Source organism: Ziziphus jujuba, chromosome 1, assembly GCF_031755915.1.
Source record: "Ziziphus jujuba cultivar Dongzao chromosome 1, ASM3175591v1".
NCBI classification, from domain to species: Eukaryota; Viridiplantae; Streptophyta; class Magnoliopsida; order Rosales; family Rhamnaceae; genus Ziziphus; species Ziziphus jujuba.
In genome coordinates, this window is record NC_083379.1 from 46,346,143 (window position 1) to 46,366,140 (window position 19,998).

Here is a 19,998-nt window from a genome sequence, read left to right on the forward strand (position 1 = left end):
ATACCAATTAGATGATTTTTGAAAAATCATTTGAGATGTTTTTAGGAATCCTCTCAGATAATCCCGAATTGTGGTTCTGAATTAATTAGATGGATTACTTTGTTTACTGTAGGTCTAAAGGAATTTCCTCAGACAAAAATAAATAAAATACGTTTAAACTCTTATTATTTATTTATTTATTATTATTATTATTATTATTACAATTTTCTATTGTTTTGAAAAATAAATAGAAAACAATTTTCTATTGTTTTGAAAAATAAGAGGTGTTAGGCGTTGAGGATCCTCAGCCAATTATGGTACTTCCGGTTGCTTGACCCGTTCGAACGGCGTTGAATATCTGGCCCATTCAAATAATTCCATGTATGGGTGATCAAGGGGCCCATTCAAATAGATTACACTTAACTTATAATCTATTCTGCATTAATTTAATTTTTAAATTGATTAATAGAAATATTAAAAATTGAAAAAATCAATTAATTTTTTTAATTTACGAACAAAATATGGAAAAATGGATCAATTAATTAATTAATGAGATAATTAATTAATTTTTTAATCTTTAAATTTCCTATCATTCAATTTGATAATCAATTTATAAATTGAATTAATATGAAATAAATTGTATATTAAGGATATACTACGAAACATTTAAAATTTAAAAATGCAATTAATCCTAAAATGATTTGTTGAAACTTGTCAGTGACTTTTCAATATCTGAAGATGGAAGCATTCGCTGGTCTGGTCAGACTTCAAGTTGGAAATTAGTTACCATGATCTTAATTCTCCCGAATTAGTGAATGTAATGTATATAAATGTTTCTCAGTGTCATCCTGTAATCAACGTATATAAAATTGACAATAAGAAAACTTAAAACAAAACCTCCTGATCAGAACCCAACTAGCTGGCTAAAATAAAACAACCAGTCTGGAAAAAAGGAAACAAACCTGACAAAATTTATACAGCTAGCTTAATTAATGTCTTCCGTTAAAAAAAGAAAAAGAAAAAAAAGAAGGTAGTAAATCATAAATATTGCAAATTCACCATCTTTTCATGAGTCTTTCAGATCGACCATCCAAAACAACTCTTGGAAAAATAAATAATTTTCACCATTTTCAACCATGACCTCTTAATTAATTAATTAGTTCCTGACTAAAACCAAAACAAATTCAAAACTTAACCATCCGTTATATAAATGTATGTACGAATTCGATACACAAAAAAATTCTCATTAGAGAGAGCTGATCAAGAAACTGCAACCCCGTGATCACCATTGTTGTTATTGTTATTATTCATCAAACAAAACCTGGTCGGTCTGGGCTGGAAACTCCTCCTCCTCTGGAGATCATGGCTGGAGGGCTTGATGATCTGCATAAGAAAAGCCTTTAAGAGGTTGATTTTTGAGGTAGCCATCATCATCATCACCGTCTTTGATTGCGGCTTAGCAGAGTTGACCACCACCGTTGATCTGGCTGCTAAAGCTCTGCGTTGGGCACGATGCAGGCTACATCTGAATGAACCGGGATGGTTGGTCGGAGAGCATAGACATGTACGAGAAGATGAAGATGGAGTTTTGGCTGCCATTGCTTTTCATAACAATGCATGTGCTCCTTTCTTTCTCTCTTTCTCACTGTTTGCGTTTCTAAGTGGGATTACTTTGATGTTAAGCCAAAATACATCAAGCAAATCTATACGGAGGGTATATAATATTACCAAATACTCCCTTGCCTTTGGATAACTTAATGCTACTTCTTTAGTACTTTGTTGTCTTTTTGGACCCGTGCGCTGGCTAAATGCCACCTGGTCCTTTTTTTTTTTTGCCTTGATCATGTATTAAAATATTACCTTTTTTATTATTATTTTCTTTTGAATTTTGGAAATTAATCATATATTTTAGGCTCTCTTTTATGATAAATGTCTCAAGTATTTATTAGTTTATTTGTACATGGATGTGATGGAGGTGGAGGAGTAGTACTACTTTCGGTTTGTCGGTTTTGATTGGAGCGTAGTATATTTTGTCAAATTTTTGCTAGCTAGCTTTTTATTAACCGATTGATTTTATCTGACGGTTCAAATCAACTTATCAAACAAACATGTAGTACAATTGTTTGACACCTGTAAGCTGGTGTTTTTGGGCTTTGCAATTGTATTTTCTGACCGAATGCTGACACTTGACCAACCTACAAAACCAGACACTAACAAACTGCCCAGAAGCCCAGCAGCATTGGCGACGTTTTGAGAGCACATAGATTCAGAGTATAAAAATGATAAAAATGTTTTCTGCTTTTCAAAGTCTCTGTTTTGAGCACCTAGATTTACAAAATTTTGTTGGCCGTACGTTGATTTTGACATTTTAATGTGTTCTCCCTCTCTCAGTTTCAGTTTCCCAATGAACAAACAATGTATAGATAGGGGAAATCATTAATTTTTATGGTATGGTTCAATCATTCTATTAATTAAATATGTAAATAAAAAATGCTGTGGACCAACCAGCTGATTCTGTTGTCAACCTATGATAACAGTTGCAGCTCCTTTTAGATCTATCTTCTCCAACTAGTAACATAGTCTATTATAAGAATACTAAATTTATATAATACTCACACAGAATTTATATCTATACATGACCTTCGAAACTCACTCCATGTTCCTGACTCCTACTGGACGATCTTGAGCAGACTCGGAGATTGTAGATGCATATTGTCCATTATAACTTTGTTTTCGCTTCTGTGCTGAATGGTGAACCCAGAAGGTGGAAGAAATCATGAGTGCAGCAGAAGCCATAGCCAACCACACAACAATCCTTCTGCTATGGTGTTTAAGCCCTGGACAATCATTTTTACTGATTTCTTTCAGTGTTTGTCTAACAAAACTGCATTCTTCTAACTCAACCAGGAAGGGTCCATAATGATACAATGCATAGCTCACATTCACAGTCGATATCAATTGATCATAGTAAACTGGGGTCAGACGCCCCACTGTGATGCATATATTAGTTGCTGAAACCTGGCACACATACTTCCTCCATTCCTGCAAAACAACAAAACACAGCCAAAACAAATATGCCTGGAATTTTAGAATTGGGGAATTTCACCTACACAGATTAACATATAATAGAGTCTTGTTTTTTTTATTTTTTTTACTTCTGTTGAATTGGTAAATTCCACTTCACCATGAACACAGTTCCTGTGGGTGTTATTGGGATGAAATGGATTACACAGGACAGGCACCCAAGGACCAGACTGATTGTAGTAAATAGGGCCTGCATTTGGTGGAACATTGTTGAGGTTGGCCAAATTGTTTATAAACTGGTTAACAATTCCGACCAATTGGAAGGTTGTCTCTTTGGTTTTGTTGAGTGTTTCTTGAGCTGTTGAATTGTCTACACGGGAGGATATCATCGAAAGCTGTATGAGCCACTGGGTTCTGAACCCATTCATCCATTGCAACACAAGTATCGGCTGCTACACTGCATTAGTGCATTAATATGTAACTTAAACAACAAGTTTTAAAAATTCGCTAACAAACACAAATAATGTTGAAAAATGTGCTAAAACTTACTTATGAAGTACTAGAAATATGCCACTTAAAATAAAAGTAACTGTTACAAGTATCCACCCTATGATCACCAATCTGCATTATTTGTGTAAATTATGGCATTAGCAATCTTTATAGTAATAATAATAATAAAAAAAGCAGCAAAGAGTAAAGAGTATTGGAGAAGCGAAAACAAAAGGTATAGTAACAGTGGATAAGATATGGAATTGAGTAAGCCTTAATCACTCACGCTTACACAAGACATTTCATGCCCAAAACTGAAAACACTGCAACGAGTAAATAGAAAAAAATAGTAAGGACAAATAAATTTGTTTGGTCATCATTTACTGAAAATTTACTTACAGTTTCAAAAGCACAGAATTGTTCATATATATATATATGTATGCATGTATGTAAAATTATTTTATTTTATTTTTATTTTGAAATTAGAAAACAACTTGCAAAAGAACAATGTGAGTGGAACTGAAAAATTGGTGCAATTTATAGGGTCAAAAGAATTAACCAGAACCAAAAAAAGCCAAGAGAAGCAATATAGCTGCAAGTACGATGAGAATCACTCTTCTGCATGGGGAAAAAAAAAATATCAAGAAACTCATGCTAAAAAAAAGGAAAAATAAATGAAAAACAACGACCTTTTTTTTTTTTCCTTTTAATTTTCAAACTCACACAGAATCTATGACCTCTTGTATATTATTAGAATTGTCCTCTGTTTCATGCTCCAGATTGTTAGCAGAAGCATTAACCTTCTTCTCAACTCTGTCAATTTCTTTCAATATATTAGGAGGAAAAAAAGTCCAACCAACTGCGACATGCTTAGCTGCTTCAAGATTTTCAGATACATCCCTCAGATTCTCCACAATGAAGTCTGCTTGATTCTCAACAAAATCTAGTGTGCCTCTTGTGACTCTGTTAAAATTACCTTGTCCAATATATAGAGCGAGGCATCCAGTGCTGAAAACCATGGAGTTTCAATCAATAAAAGAGGCACAGAGCCAATTTTTTGGACATGGGAAACAGGTGATATTTGGTGACCTACACTGCATCAATGGTGAATAGTTGGATGAAGACGAGGGAAACCCAATACGCAACTCGAGAGTAGCCGTAATCATGGTTTTGGAAGCAGCAATGGCAAAGGAAAATGGAGAAGAAGCACAGCACAAATCCCAGAAACCATATAGCAGCCATGATGAACAGAGGAGCAGCAGTAAATCCTACAGACTGCATGATCCAAATATAATAGGCCCAGTGAGTGAATGAAGCTAAAAAAGTTCTCAACCAAGATTAAAATGTGAAAAATACTTGATAGAAATCATGAAATTGAGGTTTTAAAACTCACAAAGAAATAGTGTTCTTCGCTGATATTCCATCCTCCTCTGTAATAGTTAAAACCATCAAGAGGGTCTCTTCTGTGTGTTCTCTTCGCAGCCAATATCAGAGATGGGCTTTGTACAAGTTCAGCATTCGTTGCCTCAAGGACATGCCTTTTCGTAATCGTACCCCAGGAAACCACTTTGCAATCATTCTCATCAGTCCCATCGATATATAAAAGAATCATTTTAACAAGCAAATTTAACATAGAGCATTCAAGTAAGATAAACTTGTGCCTTTAAAATGACAGTTTCAAGTGAAGAAGGATAAGGAATAAGGATATCATACCATGATGCTCAGAAGCTCCATCATCAGAGAGGGAAAAGGAAGCTGATAAAGTGAAAACCAAAGTTGGTAGAAGGAATGGAAGCAATTTGAAACAGAGCATGATATTCTGTTGTGGCTTTGTTTCCTTTTACAATGTGTACATCTGTGTCTAGCTGTTTGTGCAAACAAGGCTTGAGAAAATAAAGAGGCAAAGTTGGAAGGAGAAGAAGAGAATAAAATTAGATAAAGACTAAAGACGATTGTATTCTGATATTGGCCGTGTGTTCTTGTTGGGTTTGATAAAATTAAGGTTTTCTGTAGATGTTTCCAAAGATATAGGGTATGCATATCTATTTCCAGCCGCTACACTAATTCCAGTTTCTGTCTGGTGTAGTAAAAAGGCTTTTGATCCACTCTATCCAGTCTTAAGTCTAGGTGATGGATTTACTTCATAAAGTCTCATTTAAATTTTCTCTCTCTGAAATCTGAATAGATTAATAGAAATTAAATTAAAATTTTGGTTGGTGTATGTAGAAGCACCATTTTAGTTGTTTGTACTCTTCACGAAACGGCCCAATCAGTTTTTTTTTTTTTTCTTTTATGTCTTCGGTCCAATAAGTCTAGTTAGCTATTTAATCTTCTTATTTGCTCACAACCATTTGTATATTTATTCACCAAATATCTATATATATATATATATAATATAATGTACTCTTTTAATCTTTTTGATACCCTAGAAATTCAACAGACCATGGAAAATGGTCAAAAATATCCATCTCCCACCTCATAGAACTCTAATTGAATCCGTTTCTGACGTAGTGTTCTGAAACTTCTATTCTTGTTCTAATAGACAAGGCATCACTTTTGATCATATTTGTCCTACTTTATTCTTGTTTCTCTCTAAGTAGTCAGTAGTCTTTTAAAGCAGAATAATAGCAATTACAATTCCACAAGTCTCTTCTTCTTCTTCTGAGTTCTATAGTTTACAAATTTATTTTAGAATGGAACATGGTGATTGATAAATACTGCTCTAGGAATCAGCCTTGCCTCATTTTTATGTTTTCCCGATTTTATTTTTTATCAAACATAGATCTCATAAGTTAGTGGAATATCTTCTACGGAACAAGATCTTCAGCCTTATCTTTCATTTTTCTTCTGGCTTTGCCATATATACATATATACAGTCCGTCTATGGTATAGACGGTCATCATGCGGACCACAGTATTGGTGATGGTTTTGCATAGTATTGGTGACGATTTTCTAAAAAATCGTCGTTAATACTATGAAAAACCGTCACTAATATTGCGTTCCTCATGCGGATCGTCCTCACCATAGAATTTCTGTACATATATATATATATATAAATATATGTTACTAATTGATGTCAAAGTTATCAAAAACTGATTAAATTATATCAATAGTGTGCCATCTTGTACTATAAAAGATCAGTTCAGTTCCTACTTGGGTGGTTGAAAGGTACAATCTCATCTGGAATTTCTGGACGTGACATTTTCTTAAAAAAAAAATATTCTACCTTGAAGCTCAGGAATGCTATTTAGAGTAGATACGCAACAAAATCTCATAATCATGTTCTTCATTATCGAAAACTTGTCCAAAACACTAGGAAAGGGAATCTAGGATGGAAGCACATATCCTAAAAATGAAGGATTTGGTTAATAATCTTGCAGCAGCAGGGGATGATGTATCTGAAACTGATTTGATCTCCTATATATTTGGAGGACTGGAACCAGATTATGAGCCTATAGCAAACATCTTAGGCATAAAACCTGAACAATTTACAATTGAAGAAGCGCAGAATCATTTAATTGATTATGAAACAAAACTTGCTCAATTACATACATTGGTGACTATTAATTTGGGAAATAGCTCGTCTGCAAATTTTGTTTCTGAGAAGTATCTTCATAGTCGTCAAACCGATGTTTTCAATCATAATATGAGCTATATTGTTAAAAGTTGAAACCATGGTGGTATGACTGGAACTGGTAATGGTGGAGCACAGTTTTTTGGATCTAATTCTGTGATGATTTCAAACAACATGTGTGCTAATATGTCTTCTCTTGATGAGAGACTCGAACAAGGCTTTGTTGACCGAAAATTACTAATGTCAGAGGATTTAACACAGGAAGAAACTACTATAATGGTTCAAATAGGCAAGAATATAACAGGTAAAGTGGTGATCAATATAGACAAGATTATAGAAAATCTTCATTCAGAGGAAGAGGGAGAGGCTTTGGAAATCAATGTCAACTTGGAGGCAGATTTGGACGTACGGCACCTGCATGTTTTTACAACAAGGATATCAGCCTGGTAATGCAGTTTCTGGTCAGACTGGGAATCAATTCTCAATTCTAAGGAGGTACACCTATCATTGATGATCAAATGGCTAATATGACTTATTTTCCAAACAATTCTGGTTATTCTAATATTCATGCACCAGGTTTTGGTTTCACTGCACAGTCTACTCCTCAAATGTACTTTCCAACTCTATTGGACAACCAATTTATAATCTAATTGCTGGAAATGCAACTGTGCCTATATAATCTCATTCTGCAGGATTTGGTCAATGCGGGAATCTTGGATTTAATTAAGTCAGATCTGTTGCAGAACCTTCTTGTCATAATCAATTTGGAAAACTACAAGCTAACACCAAACACTTCTTCAATTTCCTTGAATTGATAAAGAAGTCCTTGTTGATAAGGAAGGCTTTGTAGTCTTTTAAAACAGAATGATAGCAATTTTACAATTCCACAAATCTCTTCTCCTGGGTTCTGTAGTTTACAAATTTATATTTAGAATGGAATATGGAATTGGTAGATACTGCTTTAGGAATCAGCCTAGCCTTATTTTCATGGTTTTCCAATTTTATTTTATTTTTATCAAACATAGATCTTATAGGTTGGTAGAATATCTTTTCTGAACCAAGATGTCCAGCCTTACGTTTGATTGTTCTTTTGCCTTTGCCATATAAATGATATTAATTAATATAAAAATAATCGAAAACTGATTAAATTATGTCAATAGTGTGCCAGCTCTGAGGATCAGACCACTAAAAATTTCATGACGGAGCCCAATCACACAATAAAGCTAGCTAGACACCCGTCAAAAACAACATGTCCTATAGAAAGAAGAAAGAAAGTAAAGAAGATGCTGTAATTGCTGTTGCAATTGCTTCATTTGCTGCTGCCATTGAAGAAGCTGTTGCTTCTTCTGCATTACCTGCATCTGTAGCTGTTGATATTGTTGTTTGAGCTGCTGTAACTGCAACCTTGGTGTTCCTTTTGTTGTTTCAGACCCTGGTGTTGAAGTATTCAGGAAGTTGATTGGAGGGTATTCATGTTTGGTTGAAGCACATTAACTCCATTCTGTGAATATTTTCCTGCTGAGGAGCACTCACAGGATTTTGTTGCATAGATCCTAAGGCAACCTGATCCATTGAGTTTAGTGAATTTCCTTGTCTTAAATCCAGATTGGAATTTGACTGCAGTGAATTCTTCATATTTTTCTGTGTTGATGGAACCTCGGATGAAGAAGACGCAGAATTCTGTTGTAAGCTTGAGATGCAATTCTGCTTCATTGTTGCAACAGAACTGAGTACATTTGTTGATGACAACTGAGGGTTCAATTGGATTTCATGAGATTTCTTATATTTTTTTTGGTCAATATTTGGTTTTCATGAGATTGAACTGGGTTCATTTGAGATTGTGGCTGCTGCATGGATTGCATATGAGGTGGTGGTAGCTGTCCTTGCTGCAATGAATAAACAGGTTTCCTTTACCTATTTAAACTGATGAAATTTACTATTTGCTTCTCATACAAAGGCAATTTTTCCTTGTGACCTAATGCACTGTTACTTCTGCTAAGCTGTAAGAACGCCGTAGTTCAGTCCAACATAGCCTTAAATAATTCCATCTTCTCAAGATGTTCTGTTTTTGGTTGTTGAAGAGAATCATGCTGGCAAACAAAGAATTTAAAACATGATTAAGCAAAAAATAATATTGGGTCAATATAAGAATCCATAATATATATATATATATATATGTGTATAACTTTTAATCATATTTATTAGTAGCAGTCATGGGAAAGGGCTCTAACACAGAAAGTATACCAACCCTCCAAAGAAATTCGAAAGCAGATCCAGTCCTCAGAACAAGCAAAAGTCGAGAGATTAATCACATAATGAAATATGTAAATAGATAACGTACCTGCAGCAATTTAACAGCAATTTTCTGGGACATGTCATTCATATCAGCAAAATACATGTCCTTCATGCTCTTCATCTGCAAATAAATGTCGTCAGTAAGAAAGAGCTCATCAATCTCTAACTTTTACACATGCCAAGAATTATAAAAGAAACTTGAGAGGCATAAACATGTTTGTATATGCCTCTCAATTTCACGTAAATTTTGGGGTAAATTTATTTAGAGAGTTTCTTTTTCACTTAAAAAGAATTCATATTCTCTACTTTTTGCTTAAAAACCACCAATTTCCTACAAAGTGTGTGCTTTATTGGCTACATTTATATCGTAATGGTTTATTATACTTGAATTCTTGTTCCATTATCTATGATCGTTCCTGACAAAGCCCAAAGACAAGCCCTTCCCAAGCCCCATAAATCTTGCCTTTTATGTAAAATCAGTCTAAAGGTTAAGTCATGGGGTCTTAACTTTTGATATACTTCTTCAATCCAGTCACCATCATTTGCATGTCCTGTCTGGGCCGCTGAATCTAGAGAAGCTACGAAGATGCAAAAGTATGAAATGATGCAATTGAGTCATATGATATTTCATCATGGAGGTAATAACTAAAAAGATCTTAACTGGCAGATCACAAATTTTGAACAGTGGAATGAATTCAGTGTACAGAACAATCAAAATAAAGAAAAGAACTATGCTGCAAGTGATTAATATAGGTAGAAAATGATTTGTAGATAGTGGAACAATAAGCAACAGTATTTCACAAGAACATGAAGCAACAAAATGATAAAACTTCGCTACAAAACTATAAATATAACCAGTTGAAGCATGGTCAAGAATGGACCAATTACTTCTCCCACATCCAAATGGAAAATAGAGAACTTAAAATCTCCAGAAGTTGGCAGTCATGTCTAAAGAGTCCTTTTGACCATGCAACATTGCATATCTAACACAAGTCTAACTCAAACTAATATAACATTGTTGAACATAAGTTTTTGACAATTTTAATAGTTTGTATTAAAAGGTTCACTTGTAATATCTTAGTATAAAAAATAATAGAATTAAATATCCTTATCAAAATTTATCATATAAGCTTATCAATGACAAATAATTATGAATATCTCCAATAGTACTATCTATTTTATAGAGCATAATTTTTAAAATAAATAGTATATTAGAGAATTTAGTAAAATAAAGAGCTTAATTTTTTATCTGACTTTAATTGTATTTTTTATCATGCTCATTAAGTTTTCATTTCCGAATAAATAATTGATATTCACTTTTTTTTTTTTCACTAATGGTTTCCCTCTTTATATATATATATATATATATATGAAATCAAATAAATTATATTAGTTGTGCATAGAAAAATATTGGTCTAATGAATGCATGCATTAAAATTTTATATAGAAAGTGAGTATGGCTGTCTACATTTGGAGAGTCCAATCTTATTTTTTATTTTTATTTTCCAATTTAAAAAGTACATTTATAAAAAGAGGTTTAATTCTTTAAAATAAATAAAAGAATTTTTAAAGAGTCTGTTGGATATGTTCTAAGACTAAAAAAAATCTACCTAAATAACCAACAACAACAAAATAAAAACAATAAAGCTAAAAAATTACGATAAATTGAAAAAAAAAATGCAAAAGTCACAAACACAAACAGATGTTGTACCGCCCATTTTATTGAACAAAATATTTCAGATAAAGTTCGGATAAATTTTGAAACAAAATATGCATAAAAACAGAGGCTCTATAAATTGAGGATAAAAGTATACCTTTTGCGGTTTTTTTTGCGCCTAATCTTGCAAGAAACACACACATTATTTTTTTATATCTATCTTCTCCTACTGGTAACATATTCTAAATTATGTAGTTTAATTATAATGTTAAATTATTCTTAAAAAAATTATACTGTTAATTTTTTTTGGTTAATATAATGTTGAGTTGTTAAATATTAGACTTACTAAAGTATAATATGAAAACTTTTGATCTAATAACCAAGGCATTACTTTTGATCATATATGTCTTAATTTGCTTCTTCTATCTTTCTTAGTAGTCACCAGTCTTTTATTAAAATAAAATAACAGTAATTTTACAATAAAAAATACTATTTATTACTATTGATGAAAGATTATCAGTGGGATCTACATGCTATATGACATTTTTAATGAAAATCATAAAATATCCGCTTTTAGAGTTTTAGAATTAAAAATAATAAAATTAAATATCTCAATTAAAGTTTGTTTTATAAATTAGTGGTCATCATCAATATTAGCGAATAGCAAAATCTTTTATAATTCCGCAAGCTTTTCTTCTTAGTACTATTATATTATAATGGAATCAACCTTGCCTTATTTTTATGTTTTTCCAATTTTATTTTTATAAGTTAGTTGAATTTATTGTATGGATCAAGATGTGCGTTATCTTTCATTGTTCTTTTGGTGCCTTTGCCATGTATACATATATTAATTTATACATAAAAAAAAATAAAAATAGAAAGTTATCAAAAGCAAATACATTACCATTAAAAACAGAATAATAGCAATTTTACGATTCCACAAGCCTTTCTTCTCAGTAGTACTATAGTTTACGAATTTATATTATAATGGAATAAGGCCGCAATTGGTAAACATTGCTCTAGGAATCAGCCATGACTTATTTAATTTTTAAACGTTAGTAGAATATATTGTGTGGATCAAGATGCTCAGCGCTATCTTTCATTGGTATTCTGGTGCCTTTGCCATTTATATGTATACATATATATATATATATATATATATATATTATAAAAAAAGAAATTATCGAAAGCTGATTAATTATTAAATAGTGTACCAGTTTTTTTTCTTTGGTGAAATATTAAATGGTGTACCAGTTCTGAGTATAAAAATAGCCAACAAAATATTCATGAAAGAGAGCATATCTAATAAAAAGAAAGAAAGAAATAAATGATGCGACAATGATGGCTGCTGTGATTGTTGTGAGTATCGTGATTGCTGCTTATGAAGTTGTTGCTGCCATGGAGATTCGATTGTTGCAGCATGTGTACCGAGTGCTGATTGGTTTGCACGCTTACCAAGATGTTCAGCCTTATCTTTCATTGTGCTTCCGGTTTTGCCCTATTTATTATATCAATTTATAAAAAAAAAAAAAAATTATATATATATATATATATGTATAATTATATATATCAAAAGCTCATTAATTATGTCAATGGTGTGCCGGTTATGACCATAGAAAAAGCGAAGGACCAGACCACCAAAACTTACATGATAGAACCCAATTACATGATAATTAAAGCTTGGTAGACACATACAAACACCTGTTGAATACTGCAAATCTGAAAAATGATATAAAAGAAAAGAAGAAGGGCAATAGATTCAAACAATACAAAAGCTTCTCTGCTTAGATTCTAGTTTAATTAGACAAATCGAACATCCCATTATGTGTAGACGTGGAGCCATTAACAATATTAATTAATACAAGCTTTGCAATCATTACCATTTCTCATTCTCTGAAAAATGAAGAAACAATAAAATACCAACACAATACACAAATAGTGACGAATACATGCTATCATTTCAAACCAAATTTCCAGGAAAACTAAAAAACAGAAAAAAACACACACATACAAATTTTCTTACAAGCGGTTAAATTTGTTGATCACACAGATTCTGAGAAAAATCTCAGAAAGAAAGTGTTAGACCAACGGGATTATTGAGTGGGACTGATATCAAATATTCGACTGCAGCCATAAACTGGACAAAATGCTTCCAATCCCATCAATAGCAATAGAAGAACTGCAGCCAACAAAGTGAGAAGCTGCCATGAACCAAAAACATATAACTTCATGATTGTTCCAAATTTCACCTTCCACCTTCCATTGTGATACTTGTTCACACCTTCAATCACCTTATCTAAGAACGGCACTTTTGTCAATCTTATGGACCTACTCATCCCATTCCATAGATTTGCCACATCTTTGTCGCTCTTCAAATGATTCCAAATGATACGCTTTTCTCTCAGCAACTTCACATCCTCCTCAGTGTCAATAATTCCATTCATTAACTCTGTATAGCGAGTGAAAACCAATGGCCCTGTTGCATTTGATGCTTCATATGCTACTAAATTTCTCAGAATAACCTTAGTATTCAAATCTAAACTAATGGTAGGGAGGCAAAATGTAACTGTTTTAGCATCGAAACTAACGGATGAGGATGAAATGCAGCAATTTGTAGCCACAAATTGGACACCAGATTTCGAGAGCTCAGTCACAGAAGGAATTGTAATCTCCTCCACCAATGGAGGTCTGCTAATGATGTTGTTGGAGCTGGAATTCTCATCTTCTGGCTTGATTTCTTCTTTGTCTCGGATAGAGGAAAAGATCTCAACAGGTTGCTTCAAGATTCTGAATCCAGGAAGCTTGGACAGGATTGTCCAAAGCAATTTTATTATCACTTTCAAAGGTTTAGATACAAGTACCTTTTTTATGAGACGAATTGGCCCTGCTTTTAGCTTTGAAAGCAACTTCCATACCTCACGGAGGAACTGTTTCACGTATTTCGAATCATCTAATGAAGACTTTTCCTCTCCAGTTGTAGCTTCACTTTGATCTTCATCATCGATAATTTGATCAGATGGTTCCTCCACGTTGGGTGTGATCATGTTATACAAAAAGTCCAGCAAGTGGGCACACTCTGAGACTGAAAGCTTTGGCATGTCTTCAACCATCTTGAATGGTGAAAGTTCTTTGCAGAATCCCATCAGCATCGAAAACAAAATATCATCGGCAGCCTCTAAGGACGAGAATTGGAATTCCAACACTTTCCTCAGAACAAAGAGTGGAATTTGATTCTCAAGCATCACCATGTCCCTAAGGATTGCATTGTGTGCTGATTTCCTCCCAGCATGATCAACCAAGTGTGACATCCTTGAGGAAAGTCTTGATATGGACTTTCCTTCTTTGATGGCATAAACTTGAAGGAATTCAAGCAAGAATGATGCATCGATGGCCATCATCCACGCTAAAGTTTCACCGTTGAAATCCAGGTACTTGTGGTAGCATGCTCGGATCCTTTCCTCAAGCTTTGTAAGTTGTTCAACCAGAGTTTCAAACGTAACGCCGTGGAGATTCTTTTGGGTTATTTTTGCCGCAGAAATCTTGTACCTCTCCATCTCATAGAGCTCCGGACTCCAACAATGGTATGGGCCAATGGCAAGTTGTTGTAGCGTATAGGAATCAGGATCATTTGCCATAAGGATCTTGGGGACATTGAAGATGCAAACAGGAACTTCGCCATCATCCTCAAGCTCTTCCTCTAGCGTTCGACGGATATGAATAACCCATCGGCGCTCATCAAAGTTGGAAGTAGATTTGGACGATAATGTGGGCTGGATGGAAGACATTTTGTCGGTGCTGTAGGAGGGGAGAAAACTCTAGTGGAGTTGGCAGTTTTGGAGCATTGAGTTGTGAGGAAGTTGAAGGATCCCAAGGGACACTTTATAAATAAAAAGCGCAATTTCAATTATAAAAAATAATTTTAAATTTAAAAGTAACCTTGAGCAACATTTTTTATTCATAATTTTTATTCTTCTTTTCTCTGTAAATATTTACTATTATACTTATATTAAACTCATGATTCAATTCATAATGTATCTTTTACTTCCACGCTTGCCCTTTTCTTGTTTATTAAAAAAAAAAAAAAAAATTCTGAGCACAAGGAGTGAATTTAGGTTATTTTACAAAGTAGCTACACTAAATAAATGTGATTAGTATTGTGAAAAATATTTTACTTTCACCTTCATCTCCTTAGGTCCTTCCAAATTTCAATAAACTATCAAAATTAGTGGAAGTAATTTTCCTAAATTCCTATAAAAATTAAAAAAATTTCTTTTCATAATTTCATTTAAATTCTATACGGTCAAATAAATTTTAATAATTAAAAATATATATATTTTTATTTTATTTTGCATAAATATTTCTTATAATTGAAAAAAAGAAAAAAACTAAATATTTTTTTTTTCAAAACTTTTTGCCATTAAAGCAAAGAGACTGTTAGAATCCCTTACGGCTTATGGCATGACGTGATGGGTCTTGCACACTTCCGGCCACCATCCCTTTGTGCTCTTTTTTTTTTTTTTTTTTTTAATAATAAAAAAAAAATCACCCGCAAAGGTTTTTCAATGCACATCCAATTTTTCGATCCTCTTAGTAACCCTCTTCAACTTTTCAAATGGTTAATGATACCTAAAGTATAAAATAATATATAAATTAATTAAGTGAAAAAAAGAAAAAACAAGATTTGTTTATTATTATTTTTTTTTTGCAATGCCAGAGTTCTACAATAACTTCCTTAGCAACCATAGGCAATGGCTAGCCTATGATTATTTGTGATGGAAAGTGCATAAGTTTAAAAAATACAATATAAAAAAGAAGTAGGGAAGAGGAATGAAAGCTTTAGGCTCTATTTTCTTGGAGAGAAATGAGAGATAAAGCAAAAATCCAGATAATGATCCAGAATAAAGGATCTTATATTTTTCTTGCATCATTAAACTTTTATGCATCATTACATCATTACATTTTATGTAGATGATGAAAGCTCTTGTGGCATTGGATGGTGACATGTTGTATTTGACAGGATCCGTCTCGAGAATCCTCTCAGGACCTCCCGGGTGGTCTCGCCTAGTAAAGTTCCACTGGATAATTCTTAGAGAATATCCGATAGGACCTCATCTTAAAACGTGGACAACAAACGCAAGTGATAACAATAATACCTCAATATATATATAAAATAAATCTACAACAGCGCAAAGTCCATAACCGGTCTATGTACTACAGGGCATAACTATACACATAAGTACCATGGTCTCTACTGGGTCTCATATTTAAAATCAGAGCATTCTAAGAGTGGCAACGAAGTCTAGGAGTACAAATAAGTAATAAGTAAGTCCATGAGATAACAAAAGATAAATACAGTTGCTGTCGTGGAAGGAACAAAGCGATAAGCTGTGCACGAGATAGACTGCTATTAGCTGCCTGGGCTTAGGGGAACGAATTTAAAACAATAAAACGTGAGATAAAGAAATCTCAATAAGTGGCATAGTATAATAGAAAAATAATAATTCATTTCTGAAAAATCTTTTTCTCAAGACCTCTCGTTCCACTCGTTTAAAAAGTTTCCCGTTTAAAAATTATTTTACAAAATCCAAACTTGTACCCCAATTTAATATCATAAAAATAGATGCTTAAAAGCGTGAATGAACGATCATCGTAATATTATGAAATGTCTCAAATCAAGATATAAATATTTGAGCATAAAATATAATAAACATAGTTCCACCAAATAAATATGAAAATGTAAAAATCACCACAATATTTGTAAATCAACAATATATACAAACGTATACGATGTACCAATCTATAAACTGTGGGATACACCCACCTCACGACCCTCAATATACAAACGGTGTCGTGGAAATAATAAATAACCGTCAGGACGTACCCAACCTCATGGTCCGTGGCAATAATAAACTGTTGGATGATACCAACCTCATGGCACCGTGGTAATAATAATAAACAGTCGGATAAATCCTATCTCACAGTCTGTGGTAATAATAGATAACCGTTGGATGAAACCAACCTTACGGTACTGTGGTGATAATAATAATAAAACGTCGAATAAACCAGACCTCACAATCCATGGTAATAATAGATAACCGTTGGATGAAACCAACCTCACGGCACCGTGGTGAACCCAGCGCGCTGTAATATAATACTGAACCAAACTCTGGTACTATGCGGTACATCAATTTAAAATAACCAATACAGTATCCTATCGGATCATAAATCATAATTTAATATTCACGCTCAACCGCTTGACTAAATATTTCAAAAAAACTTCGAATCACTATTTCTTACTAAAATAAGAAAATACCATAATGAAATATATTCACCATAAACCGATTTTAAGCATCTAAAAATTTATAAAATATTTGAACATGCTTAAAATCATATAATTTTCAATAAGTCTTCTCAAATCAATTAATTTCCAAAGTGCTTTAAAACCTCAATTCAAATACCAAAATATTTAAATATCATAAGTTCATTCATGAACTCATTAGAATTTCCAAACGTTTAAAATATTGACAAAAGCCAAATAAAATGATAACACATATCTATAAAAACAGATCCTCATATATCCATAGAATGAACATTCAAATAAAATGATAGGTATAAGTAAAATACTCAAACCACATATATATTATACTATATACCCAAAATATTTTTAAAACTAATAACTACTCATAGTATTGTAGATGCTCACACATGCTTCTCTACAGGATCGCCTCCAGGCTCAACTCGAGTGCTTGTAATATAATAAAATATTCCTCAGGCTCCAAATAACTAAACCAGAGACACTTGTATAACCCAAATGTCTCATAATAATTTATAGTACTATAAAATTGCATAAATTGGACACCGGACAGTCCAATTATACTGCGCATCCAGTACCTAAAATTGGAGATTTTCACCAGAAGCCTAATATTTTGAAATTGAACCACCTAATGGGTCCTAATAATATCCAATTTCACCAATTCAATTCCAATTTTAACTAATTTGACCAATTTTGTCCAAACACAGTTCTCAACTTATCCGAAAATTAACTAATTGATCCAAAAATGGAGAAATTATCAAACGACCTCCAAAATTCACAAACTTTATATTGACGCAAAGCCCAAGAGACAAGGAATCTACTAGTGTGCTCACCTTGGTCCAAGTTTCCTCCGGTGACCAGAAAACTCGGTTGAACCTTCGACCGAAGTTTCCGTCATCGGATCTCCCAAACCGTAAGGAATCTGGGCAAAAGAACCATGGAAATAAGTTCAGAGGGGTTGAAAATAGTAGAAAAAGTGTATGGGTTGGCCTGAAACGGCCAAAAATGCGAAAATTCGCCAACCCACCTTGTCGGCCGCCACCGCCTTCGTGGGCCAGATCTGGGTGCATCCAGCCACCTTTCGCAGTGAAATTTTATGGCCAAGCTCATCTTGATGTGAGCTTCCTCCCTGGATGGCATGTGCAAATGGTGGTTGGCTGGAAATGATCAAAACAGCAGTGACCCGATTCGACGGTAAACTTGTAGAAACGACTCAGTTTGAAGCCACGGGTCTGAGGGAAGAATATCTCGGGTTTTGTAGATGAACTAGGTATTTTGCGCTTTGGTTCCTCTTTGGCACGCTTACCAAAGCTTATATAGAGCTTAAGGTCACTAACAAATAAAAATTGGGGACTGGTTTGGACACTGATATAAAACTTATACTTAAAACTTCTCAGGACCATAACTTTTTATCCATGACTCAGAATTTGATGTGCCACTAGTCTATGAACTCGTATCAACGAGATCTACGCAATAGTATCTCGTTCAAACCAAAAATATTGGCTATCAAAGAATCAACTTGGACCCACATATTGTTCACTTGGTCAAACTTGATCAAACTTAGTCAACTTGGTCAAACTTGTTTAATCATGTATATTTTTTGGTATGAGATGTTACAGTATTGGTTCAAAACCTCATATTACATAAGTACAAAATGAGACCATATATTAATCGCTTTGGATGATTACTCCAAATATCATATGGGTAAATGCTTTTTAGGGTGTTGAGAAAAAGAGATTGGAAGGATCGTAGGAGTTATACCGGTGGTGACATTTGTCACCTTTAGGTTGGTTCTCCCACCTAATATTTCTAATGATATACGGTATATTGGAATGTAAGCCTTCGGCTAAGAATTTGGGTCATGCCTGTCTAGGTCTAGTGGGTGCAAATATAATCCTACACCTATCAGCATGTAATGCAAAATGGAGGATTGGGAGAAAAACTATTCCTTAAACATTTGGCTATCATTAAAATGAGAAAAAAAAATGTTTGTTTGAATTACCTTGGTATAAAAACAAATTCTCATCCCAAATAACTTTTTTTTTTTTGCTTCTTTAGAATTTTAATTTCACTAGAAGGAGTTTCTGAAAATTCCATGCTACCTTAATTTCTTTTCTTGTGACACTGTTATTTTGTTTTCTTTACTTTAACATAAAGAAAAGAGTGGGACTAATTAAGAAGTAACTAAGGAAATGCTTAACTTGCTGTTTTCATGGTAAGTGTTGATGTCTTTAAAGGTTTGGTGTGCTTGTCTCTCCTTGTTGGTTTAGCAAAATGTTTCCAAAGATGCAGGGTATATTTGTATGTGATTGAAAATGCTGCACTTCCTATTTTTGACTACGGCTGTAAAGAATTTTTGGTCTTGAACATTTTTTCTTTAATTATGGATAGAGAAGTAGAAATTGAATGTGGAGGGTCCTTTAAAAATTACAATATAATAAAATAATAATAATATTATATATATCAAAATGTTGATTAAATTTATTTATCAAATAACTCCTATTAAAATATTATTGGTTGATATATTCATATAACCTAATCATGTCAAAATAAAATAATATATACATATATATATATATATATATATAATATGTATGAGTTTAGGAATATATTAAAACCTCATCCAGGGAAAATGAACTTTATAATTAATAAATATAATTTTAAATA

At 33.2% G+C, this 19,998-nt stretch overlaps 3 protein-coding genes across 10 annotated transcripts; all 3 read right to left on the bottom strand.

The window, feature by feature from the left end:
• Nucleotides 1-2,421: 2,421 nt before the first annotated feature.
• LOC112490910 (uncharacterized) lies at nucleotides 2,422-5,765 on the bottom strand. 8 transcript variants are annotated; one of them, XR_009634976.1, is made up of 10 exons: nucleotides 5,206-5,765; nucleotides 4,886-5,058; nucleotides 4,586-4,767; nucleotides 4,230-4,500; nucleotides 4,052-4,110; nucleotides 3,779-3,815; nucleotides 3,553-3,624; nucleotides 3,135-3,460; nucleotides 2,920-3,021; nucleotides 2,422-2,816 (listed from the first exon to the last, which is right to left on the bottom strand). XR_009634976.1 is itself a non-coding variant. In XM_060813010.1 (8 exons), exons 1-7 carry the CDS (start codon nucleotides 5,303-5,305, stop codon nucleotides 3,553-3,555), a joined length of 894 nt encoding a protein of 297 aa, XP_060668993.1. In that variant the 5' UTR covers nucleotides 5,306-5,765; the 3' UTR covers nucleotides 2,422-3,460. The 8 variants fall into 8 exon arrangements, 2 of the variants coding, with proteins under 2 accessions (XP_060668993.1, XP_060669004.1); XR_009634973.1 differs by having other exon boundaries at nucleotides 2,422-3,021; nucleotides 3,164-3,460; XR_009634972.1 differs by having other exon boundaries at nucleotides 2,422-3,021.
• On the bottom strand, nucleotides 2,629-3,431 carry LOC132800569 (uncharacterized). The gene is made up of 2 exons (XM_060814563.1): nucleotides 3,135-3,431; nucleotides 2,629-3,021 (listed from the first exon to the last, which is right to left on the bottom strand). Exons 1-2 carry the CDS (start codon nucleotides 3,429-3,431, stop codon nucleotides 2,629-2,631), a joined length of 690 nt encoding a protein of 229 aa, XP_060670546.1.
• Nucleotides 5,766-12,780: 7,015 nt separating the features above from the next.
• Nucleotides 12,781-14,882, bottom strand: LOC107408592 (putative UPF0481 protein At3g02645). The gene has a single exon (XM_048473049.2). The coding sequence runs from the start codon at nucleotides 14,801-14,803 to the stop codon at nucleotides 13,112-13,114; it is 1,692 nt and encodes a 563-aa protein (XP_048329006.2). The 5' UTR covers nucleotides 14,804-14,882; the 3' UTR covers nucleotides 12,781-13,111.
• Between the last annotated feature and the right edge of the window lie 5,116 nt (nucleotides 14,883-19,998).

What these genes read in the sequence shown, in the direction of transcription:
- LOC132800569 (XM_060814563.1), bottom strand. Translation starts at nt 3,431, where the DNA reads ATGAATGGGTTCAGAACCCAGTGGCTCATACAGCTTTCGATGATATCC. An exon ending in AATTTACCAATTCAACAGAA is followed by an intron (nt 3,022 to 3,134) that starts GTAAAAAAAATA and finishes GTTGTTTTGCAG; the next exon opens with GAATGGAGGAAGTATGTGTG.
- LOC112490910 (XM_060813010.1), bottom strand. Translation starts at nt 5,305, where the DNA reads ATGCTCTGTTTCAAATTGCTTCCATTCCTTCTACCAACTTTGGTTTTC. An exon ending in GCGAAGAACACTATTTCTTT is followed by an intron (nt 4,768 to 4,885) that starts GTGAGTTTTAAA and finishes TGGATCATGCAG; the next exon opens with TCTGTAGGATTTACTGCTGC. An exon ending in ATTCTAATAATATACAAGAG is followed by an intron (nt 4,111 to 4,229) that starts GTCATAGATTCT and finishes TTCCCCATGCAG; the next exon opens with AAGAGTGATTCTCATCGTAC.
- LOC107408592 (XM_048473049.2), bottom strand. Translation starts at nt 14,803, where the DNA reads ATGTCTTCCATCCAGCCCACATTATCGTCCAAATCTACTTCCAACTTT.